Source organism: Arachis ipaensis, chromosome B5, assembly GCF_059453495.1.
Source record: "Arachis ipaensis isolate K30076 ecotype BB chromosome B5, ASM5945349v1, whole genome shotgun sequence".
Classification (NCBI taxonomy): Eukaryota; Viridiplantae; Streptophyta; class Magnoliopsida; order Fabales; family Fabaceae; genus Arachis; species Arachis ipaensis.
The window spans coordinates 132,985,556-133,006,356 of NC_142440.1; the positions used below are offsets into that span (position 1 = coordinate 132,985,556).

Sequence of the window (20,801 nt, forward strand, 5' to 3'; positions counted from 1 at the left end):
TAAGCATCAGAGTGCCTTTTGTAGGTATACTCCCCCTTTGTTCTCTCCACCATGTGATATATTTCTGGACGAAGAGCTCGGACCTTCGAAACCTATAGCTCGGCGTTGAGGACAACAACTCGGCATCGAATGTCAGGGACCAACTTATATCCAGGTTATTCACCCAAGAACAGTTATTATTAAATCTGAATTTCTTCTATAGATTTCTTTCCCGTATTCAAGAGTAGATCTTGTTTACTTATTCATATTTCTTTGTTCTTCTATTTAATGCCAAATAATTAAGCTTTACCTTCAAATTTTCAGGTGCTAGTATTTACTGCTTTAATTTTCTAGGAATGCATTATACATTGTGGTATTTGTGGTTTTCAGTCTTGATGTTTAGGTGTTGTCTCCATTCCGTCCTTTTCTATTGCTCAGCACAATGCTATGCAATTAAAGTTTTTATTTTCTTTATATTGTGCAGTCTGTCAACTTTAACTTATAAGTGTCCATAACTACAGCTCACTTGTAAAGTAGTTTTTATATCCTAAATCTAAATTTGTAGTTGTTACTTCTTACTTGATAATGTTAGTTAGTTGTTATTGAATCTGAATGTCTAAAATTCTGAAATCTGAATTTATTAACTTTGTTAACAAGGATAAGTGGATAATTTTGCTTAATTATTTAATTTGTACTTTGTTGATTTATTGATTTAAGGACAAAAATATAAAATGTTTGAGAATATTGCTTCAGGAACAGGGTCTTCAATTCCTAGTATTCCTAGACCTACTATTTCTAAGAGAAAAAATGCAACTAGAAATAGAAGTGATATAGGATGGAAACATGGGATTGATGTTCAAGGCAATGGTAAAAAAGTGAAGTATAATTATTGCTCAAAGACTATAAGCGAAGGAATTTATAGGTTTAAGCATCATCTTGCCGGTACTAAAGAGGATTCAGAGCCTTGTGCTTTAGTACTTGAAGAAGTTAAGGCTGTGATGTTGAAAATCTGTGTGGAGGCTAAAGAAGTATCATTAAAAAAGAGAAGATTTGGTGAGGATGAGCATTATCCTAAGCATACAGAAAAGGAAAGTGAAAAGGACAATTCTCAACAAAAGGGGAAAGATATGCGCAACTTTGTCACAAAAGGAAACGGGTTCAAGTTCAATCAACAATAAATCAAATGATGAAGAAGGATCTAAAGGAACAATGTGATCAACAATTGCTATATTTTTCTATACAAGTGCCATTCCTTTCAATGTTATTAAGAATCCTGAGTTTTTAAAGTTTTGTGAAATTGTTGGGAGATATGGAATTGGCTACAAACTCCATTCTTACCATGAGTTGAGAGAAACTCAGTTAAAGAAAGTAGTGACCAATGTTGATGAAATGCTTACAGATTTTAAGGCAGAGTGGAAGAGAACTGGTTCTTCAATCATGTCAAATGGATGGATAGATAAAAAAAGGCGTAGTATTTGTAACTTGGTGAACAGCCCTAAAGGAATAGTTTTTCTTTATTAATTGGACACCTCTGACATATCAAAAATAACAGATAAAGTTCTCAAAATGTTAGAAGATACTGTAAAATTTGTTGGTGAAGAGAATGTGGTCTAAGTTGTTACAGACAATGCTGCTAATTATAAGGCTGCTGGAGAAAAATTAATGGAGACTAGAAAAGTTTGTATTGGATACCGTGTGCTGCGCATTACATTGATTTGATATTAGAGAATTTTGAAAAGAAGTTAAAAGTGCATGAAATAACCACCAAAAAGGAAAAGAAAAATCACCACTTTATCTACTCTAAGAGTATGCTCATTAGCATGTTGAGGAATTTTACAAAAGGAAAGGACTTGATTCGGTCAGGTGCCACAAGATTTGCCACTGCCTATTTGACTCTCACTTGTCTTCATGATAATAAAGGACCATTGATGACTATGTTTACTTCTGATGTTTGGAAGACAACTAAGGTTGTATCAATTCCAGAAGGAATAAGAGTCCAAAACATGGCCTTGGATAGTAGGCTATGGAAGAATATTGTCATATGCCTTAAGGCTGCTGCTCATCTCATTACAGTTGAAACACCCTAATTTTTAGCACCTCATGATCGTACTAAAAGCCCAGGCGTCACTTACCTCTAAACCTTTTTATTTTATATTATCTTTATTTAATATTGAGCTTTCGCGAATACGAACTGAAATTTTAATCAAGAAATCGAAAGGAGACTTTATTTTAAATCACTTAACCACAAAAGTATATATTTACGTAGCTTTATATATATAGACTTATTCAAAGATCCTCAAATACAAGTCCTACCCCTCTGAAGTTTCCAAAACAATAAATGACGAGTGAAAAATAAAATCTAAAACTAAACCAAATACAGAAAGTACAAATACATGTATATATTAAGCTCCGTAGTTCGGTCACGGCCTCGTGCCAAGGATTCCTGAACTTGTCACTGAACAAAAGAAATCTGTAGGGGGTGTGAACTTTGTCATCGCAAGTTCTCAGTAGGGACAGTGAATGCCATGAGAGTAAAAAAGAAAATTGCAAATAATTATTTTTTAACTTTAAAATAATTACCTTTAGAATTCTTTAAAACTCACTTTAAAGACTTTACTTAGTTCTCAGTAAGTTAAATCATTTAAGTAAATCCTAGTTAGCAGTAGCAACCGATACACGCAACAAACATAAAAACTAAAGAACATAAAGAGAAACAAACACAACACATACACAATCACAGAAAATAGAATTCATAGAAAATATGCGCAAACAGTTATGATGCATTTCTATCCCTAGTGCAGGTAATGAGCTTGTTGGTTTCGACCCGCTCCTGACTTAACTCAGCAACCTTTGTCTGAGTTTGGCTTCTAGTGCCATAACCTCTGTAAACAATCTCTGTCTTACAGGTGCGACTCTCTTGAGCCAATGTCTGTAACCATAACCTTTGTAAGCAACTTCGGTCTTATAGGTGAGGCTCTCTCTAGCCAATGTATGTATGGATAACCTTTGTAAGCAACCTCTGTGTTACAGGTGTGACCATCCCTCGGATTGGCTGATGTATCTCTAGAAAGCAAATCTCAGTAGACTCACCACCATATCTCTGCTTGTTTTTAGCAGGTAAATAATCATCAGTTTTCAATCATTTGTTCATCATTCACAGTTTCTCACTTAACTTTCTTAATCATCGTTTCTCATTTTCTTTCTTTTTGTCATACTTCCGCATCACCAAATAATCAATCTTACCTCCGCATCACCATGTAATCACTCATACCTCCACATCACCATATAGGTTTTACTTTTAGTCATTCATCAGTCTTAGCATCAAAACGTTATTACCCAAACTTTTTTAACGTTTAATCAATCCAAATTCATTTTCTTAATAAAACTGAACTCAAATTATAACTTAGAAAAAAAATCTTTTCTCAATGGATTAAACTTAAAATATAATACTTTTCTTAATAATTCGAAAACCAAATAATATTATTATTAAACCAAATTTTCTTTTAAATAATGTTTTAAACAAAGCCTTGGAGTTTTATAAAAATTTCTACAGTATTTTCTCTAAAATTCGGGCTTTATCACCCTTCAAAGGTCCCTACCAAACCATTTTCGATTTCCAAAGTTCATTTCTGATAAATCAAACAAACTAAATCCAATGTCAAATCATTTATAAATCTAAAAGTTAACCAGGTTCAATATCAAAATCATTTAAAACTCTCAATTCGTTACCAATAAATCAAATCAACGTTTTCTCAAACTCTTTCCAACGGTTTCAAGCCCAAGTCATTCTTTACTTTAGATGTATAAATCAAACTTTTCAATACAACACCCTTCTCTCAATATGTGTAAATATGTAAACCACATTCTTTTCCAACCATAGAATCATTTCTTAAAATAAGCTTATAAGTCAGATTTTCAAATCAAAATCACTTTTTCGTATATTTTTACAAGAACTCGGACAGAACCTCCCTTTACAATTTGACTTTACCACCCTTACAGGCTCCCTCACTTTCATAATTTCTCAAGTCAACAACCAAATCAAGACATCAACATCACCAGAGATCCCAGCATCAATCACAGCCTCAATTCAAACTCAATTTATAAAACTTGATTCATATTTCCAATTCAACAAGCAACACCAAATTTATCTTCATTCACAATCACAATACAACCAGTAGCAATTGCAACAATATCATCATCACTAACAGAATCACAATTAACAAATACACATATAGCTCATCTAATCACCCAATTCTTTACAGCACCATCAAACATACCAAAAATCAATTTCAGCATATTCAAACATACTCACATTCACTAACAATTTCCAGCTTCATCAATTCTCATTAATTGGTCATACAAAGCATTTATAAATTATTTGTAATTACTCAATAAGCTTCTTGGCATTCTTAAATTAAAAACTCTTAATTTTAAAACGAACTCTCTACCTCAGTTAGTCGAAATCGCAGAATTTAAACGCAATAATCCCCTTTCTTTTTAATCCATGGCAGCAGCAACTTTAGCAATTCCATAGCGACACAATCATCAACACTCAAGATAGCCCCAGCAAAAAAACAGGAGGAGCAAAATGGCCGTGAGAATTGAGACCAAGACAAGAAGGATGGTACTGGTGGTGGTGGCATTCACGGCAGAAACCCTCAACAGAATTGGTGGTAGCTTCAAAGCGGCTGAGATAGCAAACCTTAATGGAAGAGAGGCGTCATTTGAGGAGTAACAGTGGCGTTGGTGGCTCTGACAGCTGTTGTTAGTGACCACCCAGACGGCGGCGCAGCTCAAAACAGAACCAAATAGAGTGGCGGTAAGAGTGGCAGCCATGGGTGACGGTAACGCGGGCTCTATTATTGCGACCATGAAGCACGACAACGGCATCTTCCCTCTTTCAATGGCATTCTTTTCTCCGTCGGCCTTCCTCCATCCACGAGTTTCTCTCTCGGCGAACCAGGGCAGCAGAAACGGAGGAGCTCCATCGTGCTTCTCTCTCACGAGCTGACAAGAACGATGGTGACACGGGCTTCGGCGACGGTTCCATCATCGGCAGCGGCATTGACTGGCGCGACGATGGCTCCGACGGCTGCGCGGCGCAACCTTCTCTCTCTCTCTCTCTCTCTCTCTCTCTCTCTCTCTCTCTCTCTCTCTCTCTCTCTCTCTCTCTCTCTCTCTCTCTCTCTCTCCCCTGAAGCTCCTGTCAACGACGGCGATGGCGGTGAGGCATGACGGCAAGCTGAACGCAGTGGCGCGGCAGCAAATCCCGCGGCGCCATCCCTCCCCCTCTCTCGATCCCCATCTCTCGTTTCTTTCCCTCTGCTTTCTTTCTTCATTGAGGTGTGGGTGTGGGTAAGGGAAGGGGGTAGGTTAGAGTTAAGGTAAGGATGAGAGTGAGATTAGTGTCTGTGTACGTGTGTGAAGGTGAGAGAGGAGAATTATACGTGTTAAACAATAGGGATGTATATAAAAATAAGAAATTTAATAATAAAAATATATACTAGTAGTATAAGAGTTTTTACAAAATTTTAAGATTAAAATGATTTAAAAATGTAATTATGATACCAAATATTATTTTAGGAACATATAAAAATATATCTATCAACATACTAATATAATCAAATATTTATTTTGAATTTAAAACTACAATAATCAAATTAATCATCTTTTCTCTTTTTTTTTTTAAAAAATAAATTTTGAATTCAGAATATTTATAAAAAATTAATTTAATTATTCTTAATAAGTTAGTTTGTAAAAATAAGGAGCCCAAATTAATAAAATAAATTAGAACCATTTTTGTTTTAGATTTTCAAAAATATAGGCCGTTACAACAGTCCTTCGCTTGGTAGATTCAGATGAAAAATCAGCCATGAATTTTATATTTGAAGACATGAGAAAAGCCAAAGAAACAATTAAAACAAACTTTGGTTGTGTTAAAAAAAAAGGTAATCTTGACTAATTGACTTTTTTAATATTTGATTATCAATGTATCATGTTACCATATTTTTTATTATATTCAGTTATTTATTTGATTTTTTTATTCTTATCCATTTGCATTGTTATTTTTAGTTATGAACCTATATGAAAAATTATTGATAGGAGGTGGAAAAGCCAACTGCATAGGCCACTATATGCTGCTACGTATTATCTTAATCTTCATTATCACTATGAACCTAATTTCATGGTTGATGATGTTGACATTAAGATTGGTCTATATTCTTGTTTGAAAAAATTAGTTCCTAACCAGGAAGAAAGGAAAAAGATTGGTCTACAACTTCCGGTTTCATTATATTAGAGGCTTCCTTGAAATGAAACTGCAAAGAATAGTAGGAAGACTATGCTGCCTGCTGAGTGGTGGACTTTTATGGAGATAGTAATCCAGAACTAAAGAAGTTTGTTATTTGAATTCTAAGCTTAACTTGTAGTTCATCTGGTTGTGAGCATAATTGGAGTGCATTTGAAATGGTAATTCCTAGAACTATTCTTCATTTATTTTAATTTTGATTTTTGTATATTTATTAACTATTGGTATTATATATTTTTAGGTTTATACAGAAGAAATCGGTTGCATCAAAAGAAAATGAATGACCTAATGTATGTAATGTATAACTTGAAGTTAAAGGGCAAGTAAATTAAAAAAAAAACTCCGAAACTTGAATTTGAGACAGTACATTCTGATGATTAGTGGATAACTGAAGATGTTAATGAGAATCTTATTGAAAGCGTTAAGCATTCTCACCTGCCAACAAATGACAATACTGATTATGATTCAAATAGTAATGAATTTGCTATTACAAGTATGAATAGTAATGAATTTAACATGGGTGAGGGAGATGAGAATGAGTTTATTGGGGATCCACAACAAAATTTAATGGAAGAAGAACACAAACATGTGAATGATGATGATTCTGTTGGCCGTGTCAAACCTGAACTTGAAAGAAATAATATTTTTTATGAAGATGATGATGTTGATGCTATGGAAGATGAAAATATTGGAGGATTTCAGTTTTAGACTTTTAGTTTATTAAAACATTTAATTGTTGCTTTGTTATTTTTTTTTCAGTTGTGTTATATGAAGCTTTGATTGTGTGATTGTGTATTTTATGTTGAACTAGATGCATACTTGTAAAGTATTTGAATGTGTGTTCTAAAGTACTTGTTATAATTGTAGTATTATGTTAATTTATTATGTATTTTGATGTTAAAATTGTTAAGTTTTAATACATATATTTGAGTAAATATATATATATATATATATATATATATATATATATATATATATATATAAATTATAACAGGTAAACTCGTACGAGTCTATGAGTTGAGTCTAGGTCAGTTCCATGAGTTTACCTAGACTCGCGAGTTTGACAATCTTGTTTATAGGGAGAATGGATCCTCTCAATTTTTTTAACAATTGAGGGAGTAAAGTGTAATCTTTTACCATTAATTTTATAAGTGGGACCAAGAATAAATATGAGAGAGAGAACAATAAATGGTTAGAGATCACACTTTACACTCTCAATTTTTTTAACAATTGAGAGGATCCATTCCTGTTCATAGATACAAATAGTAATTTACTTCTTTAAGAAACAAGTCATAGAATTTGGAGTATATACATGAGTAGGGGGTGTTTGCAGTACGGTTTAATTTGATTTTTTAAGAAAAAGTCATCCGATCCAATTTTATATTAATAGTGGGCTTCAATTTGGTTCAGTTTTTTATTAAAACCATCTGAACCGAACCAAACTAAACCAATTAAATTCGGTTTGGTTCAGTTTAGTTTGTTTAGTTTTTAAATTGATTTGAAAACATATCCTATTCTAATCATTAAATCATTTATAGGGTACTAAAATCAAATATCAGAACAGAAAAAAAAATCAAAACCCTAAATAAAAAATAAGAACCCAAAACAAATAATCATAAAAAAATTATAATAAAAAAATCAGAATAAAACATATAATCAGAATCAAGAATTAATCAGCTTCAAAATCCTAGACAAAAGCTCATGAGAAAAAATCAGAATAGAACCAAAAATAAAAAAAAAGAATTAGAGTAAATAAGCAAAAAATCATAACAAAAAATCAAATAATTAAAAGTTTAGTAAAATAAACTCCATTACAGTTTCCAGATGTAGGGAGGACGACAGAGACGCTGGATGGTGAGACGACGGAAACAATGGGACTAGAAACGGAGATACAAGGGTGCGTCAGTGACTACGAGGGTGCGGGAAGAGGGACTCGCTCAGTCGCTCAAATTCTCGGGTTCTGACAGTGACATTGACAGCATTGAGCGATGCAGAGAGATTAAGAATGACGGCGCTGAGAGACTGAGAACAACGGTGGTTGGTGGACGGCGACGGCAAAAAGAAGTAGAGGTGTGGGTCTGTGACTCAGTGAGGAGAGTGCAGCCTCAATGAGCATGAGTGAGGCAGTGTGCGGCGTAAGTGAGTGAGAGAGAGAGACACAAAGTGAGTGTAGTCATGTGAGTTGAAACCCATTTTGACCCCTGAAATTTGGAGCTGGCCTCAATTTCAACCCCCAAATTTTTAGTTACCAAATTAATACCCCAAATATTGGATCATGCCTCACGTTTATCCCTATAGTTATCTCCGTTAATGGAAAGCTGATGTGACACGTTAAGTTGACACGGTGTGCGTCTACGTAGCACCCAGCTTGCCAGAATGGATGTGTGATGAGTGAATGATGTGGTAAAAGTTGTTTTTACTTAATATGAGTCCATGCAAATTAGGGTTTTAACATTTACGTAGAAGTCAAATTAAGTGAAAACAACTTTTTGCCACATCATTCACTGATCACACATTCATTCTGGCAAGCTGGGTGCTACGTAGATGCACACCGTATCAACTTAACGTGCCACATAAGCTATCCATTAATGGAGATAACTACAGGGACAAACGTGAGGCACGATCAAATATTTGGGGGGTGTTAATTGGGAAACTAAAAATTTGGGGTCGAAATTAAGGCCGAATCCAAATTTTAGGGGGCAAAATGAGTTTCAACTCCCAAGTAGTCGTGTATTAGGATTAGGGTAAGTGGAGGTATTTTTGTAAAATTAAGTTATATGTATTTAATCTATTGGTTCGGTTTGGTTCAAATTTTTTGTGTTAGAACCAAAAATCAAACTGAACCGAATAAAAAACTATAAAATTTCATTTTTTCGATTTTTGGTTTGTTCGGTTATCGATTTTTTCAATTCGGTTGTTCAATTTTGTTCGGATTGGATCGATTTTAAACACCCTATACATGAGAGTGCAAACAAAATAATGAAAGAAAAATAAAATAGTAAAATAAAAAATAAAAAAATAAGTGTTTAGAAATTATAATTTTCAATTTTTGTATAATATTCTATTAATATGCACCACTCTTTCTTTTTTTTTTTTTTTAAAAAAAGAGATTTTAATTCACGTTGTTTGAAAATTTTTTTCTTTGATTTGACAGACTAAAAATCTTAAATTAGTTTGTCTTTTTTAGCAAATTGGCCCAATAGATACCACCCGTTTTGACATTCTTAGTCATAATTCATAATTTTTATTTTTCAAATTTTAGTTCAACCAAGTCGAATCCAAGCTTTAATCTTAACCATGGTTTTAAACTGATCGATTGAACCGGTCTAAATGCGAATTGGCAGTGCAAACGGTTTGGTTCTCTATTCATCACCGTTCATCAGAAAATCAGATGCAAACTGCTGAACCGCCCGGTTGGATCAGAACCGGAACCGGCCGTTTGGCTGAATTTCGGTTAAATTCTAACCCAAAAAAAAAAAAAAAAAACGAACGCGTGTGTGCTCTGTGCTGTGCCTCCCCCCATCCCTCTTTCGTTCTTTTCCTTCCTTCGTTATACAGTATTCACTAATCAAAGAAAGAAAAAGTGAAAACCCTGGCTACCCTCCACCACCGCCAAACGGAGTGAGCCACTGCCGCCGTCCGTGGTTGTCTGAGGCTTCTCTTTTCGTCCTGTCGGCGTTCTCCAAGTCCAACCCCTGTTCGCTCTCTTCTTCCTCGCTCGGCGTCCATCGTCTTCGTCCTGCTCGGCGTCGTCTCGTCGCCGTCGTCTCGTCGCTCTCAACCGCTCTCCGTTGTCCCGTCGCGTGCAACCGCTCTTCGTCGTCCTGCTCTCCGTCGCGCTCAACCCCTCTCGAAGGTCAGTGGCAGTGCTCACTTCTTCTTCGTTTTTCTTTTTATTCTCTGTTCTGAAATCATTGAATGATTACAGGGGTTTTGTGTTTTTGTTGAATGATTATTTGATTATTGATTAGCTCTGGCTTTGCTGTGCTGCTGTGTTGTGTTTTTGATTTTTTGTTGAATGATTATTTGATTTCTGGCTCTGCTGTGCTGCTGATAGAAGGGAGTCAAGCTCATGATGGTTTCCGATACACAGTTAGTTAGGAATCAGCATGATGTACATGTTAGTTAGATAGTTTTGGAGTTTGTTAGGAGAATGCCAGCATGGCACTGTTAGAGATTAATTTAAGCCTTTTGGATATTTGTAGTCACAAGACACTGTATATATAAACCTACATGTAACTAGTTAGAGAAGTGAGATTCATCATTATAGAAATGTGAATACAAGAGAGCAATTTCTCTCTCTGCGTTCATAGCTCTCTGCTTCTTCTCTATGCATGATTTCTCTCTTTGCAAGCTCCTGAACGCAACCTTTTATCATCTGCTGCCGTGTTTTTGTTAAATGATTATTTGATTATTGATTAGCTCTGGTTCTGCTGTGCTGCTGCTGTTTTGTGTTTTGTTAAATGATTATTTGTTTTCTGATTTTGTTATAATTTTGTCTGATTTAGGTTAGAAGATTCTAATTTCTAAATTCTGATATATGGATGTTGCTCCATATGATCATGTTTTAGGAATAAATATTAATTAAATTAATCCTTAATTCAATGTTCAGTATATGAGATTCACAGTTCAAATTGTGCATGCTTTCAGTTGGAAAAGAACAAGAAATCTATTTTGATGCCCAAAACCATGGTAATGACATGAATTTAATTTTGCTTCCTGCTACAGATGATTGATGATCAAGATCTGGGTTTCTTTGCCAATTTCCTTGGCATCTTCATCTTTGTACTGGTGATAGCTTACCATTTTGTTATGGCTGATCCAAAGTATGAAAGAAACTAGGGTACTGTGTGGTTGTGATTTTCATGTTGTAGACTTACTATTTTTCTAATGGAAGTTAAGTTGATATAGAAAGGAACTTCATTTTGAGCATTTGATGTGAGTTTACTACTGTATCTTATCAAAGACTTCGTTGGCACTAGATGAATATTTTGTTCAGAAACCACTTTGAATGATTATTGATTAGCTCTTCTCACTGCTGCCGTGCTCGTTCTTCTCTGCTCACTGCTAGTACTCTAAATGTCACTACATTTTGTGCTTTTTGTATTGTTTTTAATCCAATGAAGGAATAGATGAATTGAATTAACTCAATTAACTAGATGAGTAGATGATCGTTTTTTCTTATTGGTTTGGTTAATTCAATGTTTTTTTTTTTGTATTTTGTGACTATCTTAATGAGTTCAATAGTGATATAATGACTAATGAATGATAAATTGTTAATAATTGATGAGATCAAAGGTTATATTAGATTTTGGTTGATGTAGTTTAAAGTTTATATTAGACTATAATTATGTTTTAGAGTATTTATTTATAATTTATTTATTATTTTATTATAAAATAATTTTTCCGGTTAGACTACGGTTGAACTGGTTGGACCAGTGAACCAATAACTAAAACGGTTTGATAACCAGTCCAGTTTTCAAAACCTTGATCTTAACTCAATTAAGTGGTCTAGCTAGATTATTTATTTTTTTTTGGTTTAAGATTTGATTAGGCCGAAATGATGCTTAGATAATGTGTGGCCCTTAAGGTGGGGAGCAATTTTACCTAATTAGAATTTAGATCAAAGCTCTAGATTATTAGCTTAAAATCATATCTTTAAACTCCAAATAATTGACCAAAGATAAAATTTATCTATTATCTCTCTAATGGAACCTTTAAATTTTCACCAGATTAAATTAGACCACCGGACAGTGTAAACATTTTAAAATCAACTTTAAATTAAAAAATTATCTAATAAACTGTGATTCTTACACCAGAACCGGCTGACTGAATCGGGCCGGCCTGGTTGAGAACAATTAAGTAGTCTGGTAGGGCGGTAGGGTTTGTCACAGCATGCCAGCCGTCCTTCTTCCCCTTCTTTCTTACTTCATTGGCAGCTCTCCTCCGGCCTCCACCAACTTTCCAGCTTCTCATTTGAGTTATCTTCTTCGCTGCTCGACTACTTCATAGCTCCATCGCAGCTTCGCATCTCCGCCTCCTAAGTTCTGTTGTTGTCTCCCTGCCGGGGTTCCATTGCTCTCTCTTGCTGCTCTCTCACTGGTATCCCCTCTTGCTCTTGACGCTGCCCTGCCTGCAGGTAGGCCCTCTGTATTTTTTTATTTTTTGATCTTAACTGAAAAGAAATATTGAATATATCTTAATGGTTGATTATATGTGCTCAAGAAGATATTTTTTAGAGATATTGATTTCTCTGTTATTGATTTATTTATTGATTTATTTATTATGCTTCATTGCTTATTGTGTGCAAATAATTTGTACTTCTTACTGCTTACTAGTGCTCAGTAATGTTTAACTGTTTACATAGTTTATGATCTTGTCTTGATTATGGTTCTGCTATGATTGTTCTTTATTGTTGTGTTGGTTACCAATTTTGTTCTTTATTGTTCTTGACTGCCTACTAGTTCTATTGCACCACAAATTAATGGTCATTATGCTTTAATTTTAGACTTATATAATTAGTGACTATTATGCTTTAATTCCGACCTTTGGCATCTACTTGCTATATGTTTTCTAGGTGAATTTTCCCATGTTATGGAATAGTTGCTGTTGGAGATTTCAAGGTTCCAGACTTTGGCGTAGGATTAAATGCTTGGGATTTTGCCATCTTAATTTTTTTTTTTAGTTTAGGCATCATCTTCTAGACCCGATATAAACCCGATCTAGACCTGGTCTTATTGTGATCCGAAAAGGATGAGATTTGTTCGGCTTTTGGTAAGAGTCTAAAAAATTGGTCCAGTCAAAATTTAGGGCTGGGTCTGGATCATAGTGCATACATTCTGGTATGAGAACGGGTATGCCTATGTGGTACACCGTACACCACTTGTAACATATTTTGTGAAAAGTATACTTGTGGCATTTCGGTAAATATGAGTTGTGAATTGGTACGCGGTGCGTCACCTAATTGGTGAATTCATGTAACTGTGGTCCGGATTAAAGCAAACTTGGTTTCACCCAACCCATGCACACCATTGGATCCCTTAATTTGACTGGTCTGATGCATGGTCCAGTTCTTTGAACCTCGAATACAATAATAAAAGTGAATTTTTGTTAATCAAAAGAAATAGAACATTATTTTTAGATAACTGGAAAAATTAGGGTCGTAGGCAACATGAATCTAAACAGTTTTGGGACTGTTTGGTGAATATCAAGACATAGAGCACCGGTTCATTTTGTAAATGTTTTTATGGGACCATATATCTAAAGTCTAAACCCCTTTTTCCTTTTCTTCCCTTCTTGTTCTATAGCCCAAACGAGCATCCCTGATGCTCCTGCCACCGCTTGCGACCACTGTTGCTGTTTTTCATTTTTTAAACCTTTCACTGTTTTACTCTTGTTCCCAAGGTACACACATTGTTGCACTTTTTATTTATTTGTTTGTTTGTTTGTTTTCTAAAGAGTCTTTAATACCAATTTCATCATGAAGTGATATCTTTTTTCCTACTTATTTTGTTAGGATGGTTACTGAAGGAACTGAAGGACCTAAATTTTCTGCAGATATGGCAACTCGCAAAATCAATGTGCAGAAGTTTGCAGAATCTAGAGCCTATGAGCTTGAGAGTCTTCAATCTGTTATAGCTGACAGAATAAAGGGTGATTATAGGAGTCAAAGAAACAAGAGAAGACGAACGAGTTCTTTTAATAGCAAAGCTGGGACAAGAAGAAAGAGGCAAAAGCTGGGAACAGTACATAATAAAACTTGTGGTGTTGAATTACTTTTTAGGAAAGGATGAGATAAAGAAGCTTCCAAGTCGGCGCATGCGCCGGAGATATGAACTTAAGATGAACTTTGATAGTGGGTTTTCTACTTCTGGCGATGGAATCAAGAGGCTCAGAACTCATGTTTGGCACACTAAGCAGTTTACCATGACAAAACTCTGGGGTTATTACCTTCCTCTAGCACTTCAAGGTAGGTAGGTCATTTATGATGATGCTCCAATGTTGGAACTTGGAAGCTTGTTCATTTCCTGTTATATTTGTGTCTTTCACTTTTAAGCAAACATTTTTTTTTTCAGAATACAAGTTTAGTTCTTAAAAAGCTGTCTGTTAATGTCATGTTTGACATCAAATCATTCTTTGTTAGGACTAATTTGATGTTGACAAAAGACACTAATGGACCAATTTTATCTCGGAAATTGACATTGGTGGTCAATTTGGTAAATCCATGCTGGACAGACAAAGTAATTTACTTTTCCATCTCACTTTTTCCTTTCTTTGGTGCTACCTTTTTATTTCCAAGGGATAGAGTTGGGATGTATAATCCCATTATTTTGGAGGATGCCCGGGAAAAACTCCTAGGCAAATTAAGGATCAAATGTTGGAACCTCATGGGTAAGGGTAATGGAATTGATAGAGAAATTCATAGACCTAGGTATGATAGGAGAATGGATAAAGGGAATAGAGATGATGATAGAGATCATACTGAGAAACAGAAGAGTTCCGTACGGGTACAACTATTATTTGAACGAAGTTATAAAAATGCGATCATTGTTGTCTAATAGAACAAACACTAATACCTTTTAAGAGGGCGAGACACGCACAGCAGTAGGTTGTTGCTTTGTAAAGTGGAGGTCACACTTTTCACATTCTAGAAACAGCCTTTCCAGATGCATACGTCCCCATCAGGTGGGAGCCATGTACGTTGGGCCAATTATTTTTCCCTTTATTTTTCATTTTTTGTTCCCTTGTTTCCTATTCAATTTCCTTCTTGTTAATGTCCTTGACACCTTATTCCCATTATGAGCATAGTTGGGGCATAGACAAAATTTGGACTTAGTTAAGCTCTAAGATACATGTGTTGGTAGTTTTTCATGGTCAAATATGGTCATTCTTTATCTTCTGTCTTCCATGCATAATTCTCCTATTCAATCCTTTTACATTACACAAGGCTCCACTTTCTCTTGGGACTTCCATTTCTTTCGTAGCCTTAATGATAGGGAATCCGTGGAACTTCTGAGTTCTGATGGTTTTTCTTTGTCACCTATCCCTGATAAAAGGATTTGGTCTATTGAAAACTCTGTTAGTCTTAGTTGTAAATCTTTCTTCCAATTTCTTACTCGTTCTGCCAATACAACTTCCTTCTACCTGGATAAACTTATTTGAAAATCCAAAGCGCCTTCTAAGGTCAAATCTTTTATATGGACAGCTGTGCTTAACATCTTGTAGGTTCGAAGGCCAGATAAGGCTCTCTCCCTTGATATGTGGGGCAAATTCAGACAAATTCACCTCTGTTTTTGCATTGCCCAATGCCTGTTTTCTTATGGAACAGTTTGTTTAGCATCTAAGGAATGTTGGCTGTGCCCTATAACTCTTGATAAATTTCTATTGACTAGATTTGTTGGGCTTGGTACTAGAAAAGAGTAAAAATTTTATATGGAGCTGTGCAATTTACGCCACTGTTTGGACTATTTGGTTGGAGCATAATAACGCATTTTTTAATGATAGATTTTCTGACAAACATTTTGTATGGGATTGGATGCGTAGCATCTATTTGATGTAAGCTCATGATCTTTATAGAGGACTTACCCCCTTAGACATTTTGAGAGATTGGAAAGCTATGCTTTTACAAATATATATTGTCATTCAGTATGGATATTTTTGTCCGAGATTTTAAAATTTATGATTATTCTGTCTGATTGGCTCTTAGTGTGAAATATTTTAAAATAGTGTTATATAGATGAAAATTCTCGTCGATTGACACACTAAGTTTGTTATATGTTCTTTACCAAGGTTTTGATTTTGCTCATGATGTCGCAGAACTTTGCAAATTGGTATTTAAGCTGACTTGTAATTTCTTGTTGTTCAGATTGTGTTTTGCTGTTTAATTTCTCGTTGTTTAGATTGTGTGTTTTGCTGTTTATTATTGTTCAGATGGAAAAGACAGGCATCTCAATTAATTGCTTTTCACTTAAGGGTGAACTTGCAAAGTTGGAGGTAATCGGATCAGGAGCGATTCAAATTCTTCAAAAGATGTTGCATCCTGTTACAAGGTTAGTTATTGTTTAATTTCGTCGATTTAATTCATGAATGATCTCGACTGGTTTTTTATACATTCTGGCTTTTCAGTATTTCAGATAATCATTGTCTATGGGAACATGTGCCTACACAAGACAGCTTCTCAGAAGACAGGTTCATCCATATCATACAATAAGGATAAGTTTTCTTCTGTTGCAATTTTGTCACTTAATGTTAAGGATCCTCGACAATTGTGTGGGAAACGAACCATTTCATCAGTGGAGCCAAGTTCTGCTGAGGTAGTTAACGGCGCACAAGAAAGTATTCATGAAGAGTTGGAGAAGACTAGTGAATTGGCTTCATCCACATGGTCCAAATTAGAAAACAAGCAGTATCATAATAATGATCTCTGGTATGCTAAATCTAGACGGTTGAGGACCCCATTGGCAGAGAGTGTGATTTGTAATGAGAAACACCACAAACGTTTGACACATTACTGCCTGGATGATGTAGATTCCAGGGAGGCAAACTCTTTGACAGAGGAGCAATGCTCAAGATCTTGCCCTATCTTGCTTGTAAAACATCATAGGAAGGAATTATTTAGAGGGTAACTTCTTTAGTCCTTTTTTGACTTGTGATTATGCATTCTGATGCTTCTTGTCAACTATCAGGTATTACCAGTATTCTCTAAACTCTTACCTGATATTTGTGATTACCTGCTTTAAGATATATAACTAGGCGAAAAATAAAAAGGTATCATAAATTAAATGTCAGTGGCAACACACTAATAAATACTAACTGTATCTGGTTATCTTCTAGGTGTTCTATCATACTTCCCTTAAGTTGGGTTAAGGCCTTCTGGATTCCACTCATCTCCTATGGAGCACATGCAATCGGTTTGCAAGAGATGCATTGGATTGCACATGAAGTAATAGTTACACCCTTCAAGACATGCAAAAAAATATTGGGGATTTTTTTCTTAAAAAAACGCCTTTTTTGGTATTAGTTATTAGATTTTTCATGAAAACTTTTTCTTTATGCAGATGGGATTGCCAGCTTTCCTTTCTGATTTCCCAGATTGTAAGGCATACTCATGCTTCATGTCAGCTAAAGCTGCTGCATTTGATAAAAAAGCCAAGTTACATCCTCCATCCAAAAGGCCTGAGAGTTCCCATCTTGCCTCCATGGGGTATTATTCATAGTACTCTCAACAGAAAAATTAATGCAGTAGAAACTACTGATGTTTCAACATTGGAAGATTTAACTGATCTGAATTCATTGCCAAAAAAGATTGACTCTGAGAATAGCTTGTTTGATGGAACTGTGGCAAGGACAGGTTCTGTGCTGACTAATTTCCTTAATGAAACCAAAGGTGGCCAATTGTCATTGTTTCCATATGCTGCGGATGGAGATGAGAAAATCACAAAGTTTATAAAGGGTGAAGTAAATATTAATCCGAGCTGCCAAAACTCTGTTATTTCTGACCATAGGTTATGTTTCCTAAGAGTTCATCTTCGCTCTTTCAAGAAAGGCCTTTTTGAAGAGGGAGCAGTTATTTGTGCACCACACCCATCTGATACATATTTATTGACTTCATGGTAATTAACATTGTGCATTCCTATTTTAATATGTAATTTTTGTTGTGAATTTGATAAGCAAATGTATCTTGTTGGGGAATAGTAGTATATGACTATAGGTTTTATCATAGGAAATAGTATCGTTATCTGATATATGTTGCAGCATTGAGAAAAGTGAAGGATTTCAACTGCCACAATCTGCTTTAGAATCATACTTCAAAGAGGAGCATTCCTCCAAAAGATGGGAAATGCATGTACCAGATGATTCCAATGCCAGAGAGTATCATCGGTGGCCTATCGGCTTTGTCACATCAGCTGCCGTACAAGGAAGGTTCTGTAATCTTATCTTTCTCCACTGTAGTCTCCATCCTATTATTCTCTTAAGGCTATGTTTGGATCCTTGTTATTAAGGGGAATGGAATGGAGCCAAAAAGAATTTGATGGGCTGCCATGGTTTGGATTAATAATGTTATGATGGAATGGAAAGGTTAGTAATGGAATCGATTCCATCCTATTCCATTAAAAGCTTCATTTGCGGTTCTTCCCAATTCCGGCGGTTTATGATGGAATGATGTTTTATGCAAACAATGGAGTGGAATTTAAACAATTATTCCTTTGGCTCCATTGCATTCCACTCTTACCATCAATACATACCCTAACTTATGATTGTGTTTGGTAAGTGTTTAAAGACGAAGTAGAAGTTTCTGTCCCTATTTTATCCCAAATTTCGAGTGGACAGAAAACTGGGCAGACTCTGTCCAATGACCTACATTTTGTTTTCTTCTCGACTTCTCCTTCAAATAATTTTTGTTTCCGAATGTCGCTGTATTTATGAGACAGTTATCAAATGGGGCCTAATATTCTTGAGTATAGAATAAAGCTGCTTACTGGGTTCTATGTCATTGCAGCAAGAGGCTAGTAGCAGGGGGATTTTGTGAGGCAGTTTTACTTGCTAATTTAAGAGAGGACCAATGGAAAGAGATGCCGGCTAAGCGGAGGAAGAACGATATTTACGTGCTTGTCAGGAATTTAAGATCTGTGGCATATCGACTTGCTCTTGCCTCTGTTGTACTGGAGTATCAGGAGAATGACACTAAGTTCATGTAAACTGTCAGTTAGCTTATGCAACATCGAAGAATATAACTTCTCTACATTTGAGCCCTTTTGAAGTATTGAGGATTGTTGGTGATATGATATGAATAGAAAAAGTAAACTACAATTTTACCTACGAACGAGTATGAAAAAAGAAACTCAAATTATATCATAGAAGATGAGTTTTACTTAACCAAACTATTCAAATTTTGAAAACTTATTTAAATTTTTAAACTACCTTTTTTAATTTAATCTACCTTCAAATTTTAATTTTATCTTATCTCAATCTCTATCCCACTACCACTCTATTTTCTACTACTTTTTTTCCATTATTCCCCTCTCTGTCATTTTTTAAGGGTGTTTAACGTTAATATTTGATGTAATACGTTGATATGAGAGTTTGATTACAGAAAAATTTATGATAGACATGTATTAGACTAGTATTAGGTAAATTTTCTGGTGTAGAAGGTCTATTAAATCTACATGTATAAATTATTAAATTGATGTTGGGAGCGGTTGGTTAAGACAAGTGTCCTAGGAATGGATACTTTCTGCATCTTTTGAAGCTTTAATGCAGGAGGGACGGGTTACTTTATACTATTTATGCATACGATAAGAGATTGTTGTTTTGCTAATTAATCAACAAATTAATGAATACTTAGGTAGCGTTTGTTTTGAGGTACTGAGACAGAAATTGAGATTCAGTATCATATTTGTTGGTTTAGAAATTGGTACTAAAATTTTTGTCTCTGTCTCCAAAATTTCAGTATTTTAGGTAGCGTTTGGTGGAGAGACAGAGACGGAAAGACTGAAACTGAGAGACAGAGACTAAGAGACAGGGATTGAAATAAATCTCAGTATTCTGTTTGGTGCAAAATGGGAGACAGGAATTGAAATAAGAATGAAACTCTAATTTAATTTGCACAAAAAGTAAAATTGGAATTAATTAATTGAAATGAAAATATTTTAGGTATAAAATATTATTAAAGTTTCAGTCTCCATCTCTAAAAATTTCAGTCCCCTATGTCCCTACTTTTTGGAGGTACTGAAATACTGAAATTTTAGAGACAGAGACAGAAATTTTAATACCAATATCTGAACTAACAAACACGATATTGAATCTCAGTCTCTCAGTCTCTGTCTCAGTACCTCAAAACAAACGCTACCTTATTACTTCCAAAAAGTAGGGACACAGGGGACTAAATTTTTAGAAATAGAGACTGAAACTTTAATAACATTTTATACCTAAAATACCTTTATTTCAATTAATTAATTTCAATTTTATCATTTGTACAAATTAAATTAGAATTTTATTCTTGTTTTAATTTTTGTCTCCCATTTTGTACCAAACAGAATACTAAAATTTATTTTAATCTCTGTCTCTTAGTCTCTGTCTCTCAATCTTAGTCTTTCTGTCTCTGTCTTTTCATCAAACGTTACCTTAATAATGGGCCCCTATCAATTGGGCGGTATAGTTGTCCCTCATGAGATGGGAAAGATTAATCTTTATCCTGTCCAATTTAAAGATACCATGAAAAAAAAAAAAGAGTAACTAAATTTTTGGAGTTGTTTTCTGTTTTTTCCCCTCTTGTCTGAGGTATGTTCTTAGAATCTGTCTCTCACGCTAGTCATTTTTTTTATAAATAAATTAGAAATAAATATTATTTCTAAAATAAAATATAATAATTTTATTTTTGAAATTCACTTTTTCCGATGAAAAATCGAGTAGGCCTACTTTATTATATGTGTGTGTGCGCTTTTTTTTTTTTTTTAATTTTTCTCTTTGTAAATAAGGAGTTAGTTACCTTCTATTACTTGTTTAATGGTTATTG

At 34.8% G+C, this 20,801-nt stretch overlaps 1 protein-coding gene and 2 pseudogenes across 2 annotated transcripts; all 3 read left to right on the plus strand.

The window, feature by feature from the left end:
- Window positions 1-710: 710 nt before the first annotated feature.
- LOC148565835 (uncharacterized) lies at window positions 711-6,994 on the plus strand (annotated as a pseudogene).
- Window positions 6,995-10,005: 3,011 nt separating this feature from the next.
- On the plus strand, window positions 10,006-19,162 carry LOC107643993 (ribonucleases P/MRP protein subunit POP1-like; annotated as a pseudogene). Its single transcript, XR_015883652.1, has 9 exons — window positions 10,006-10,142; window positions 13,803-14,259; window positions 14,430-14,526; window positions 16,217-16,335; window positions 16,412-16,907; window positions 17,120-17,228; window positions 17,344-17,898; window positions 18,041-18,208; window positions 18,786-19,162. The product of XR_015883652.1 is annotated as a ribonucleases P/MRP protein subunit POP1-like (transcript).
- Window positions 10,012-11,321, plus strand: LOC107643994 (dolichyl-diphosphooligosaccharide--protein glycosyltransferase subunit 4C). Its single transcript, XM_016347758.3, has 2 exons — window positions 10,012-10,142; window positions 11,015-11,321. Exon 2 carries the CDS (start codon window positions 11,015-11,017, stop codon window positions 11,126-11,128), a length of 114 nt encoding a protein of 37 aa, XP_016203244.1. The 5' UTR covers window positions 10,012-10,142; the 3' UTR covers window positions 11,129-11,321.
- Window positions 19,163-20,801: the final 1,639 nt, after the last annotated feature.

What these genes read in the sequence shown, in the direction of transcription:
- LOC107643994 (XM_016347758.3), top strand. Translation starts at nt 11,015, where the DNA reads ATGATTGATGATCAAGATCTGGGTTTCTTTGCCAATTTCCTTGGCATC.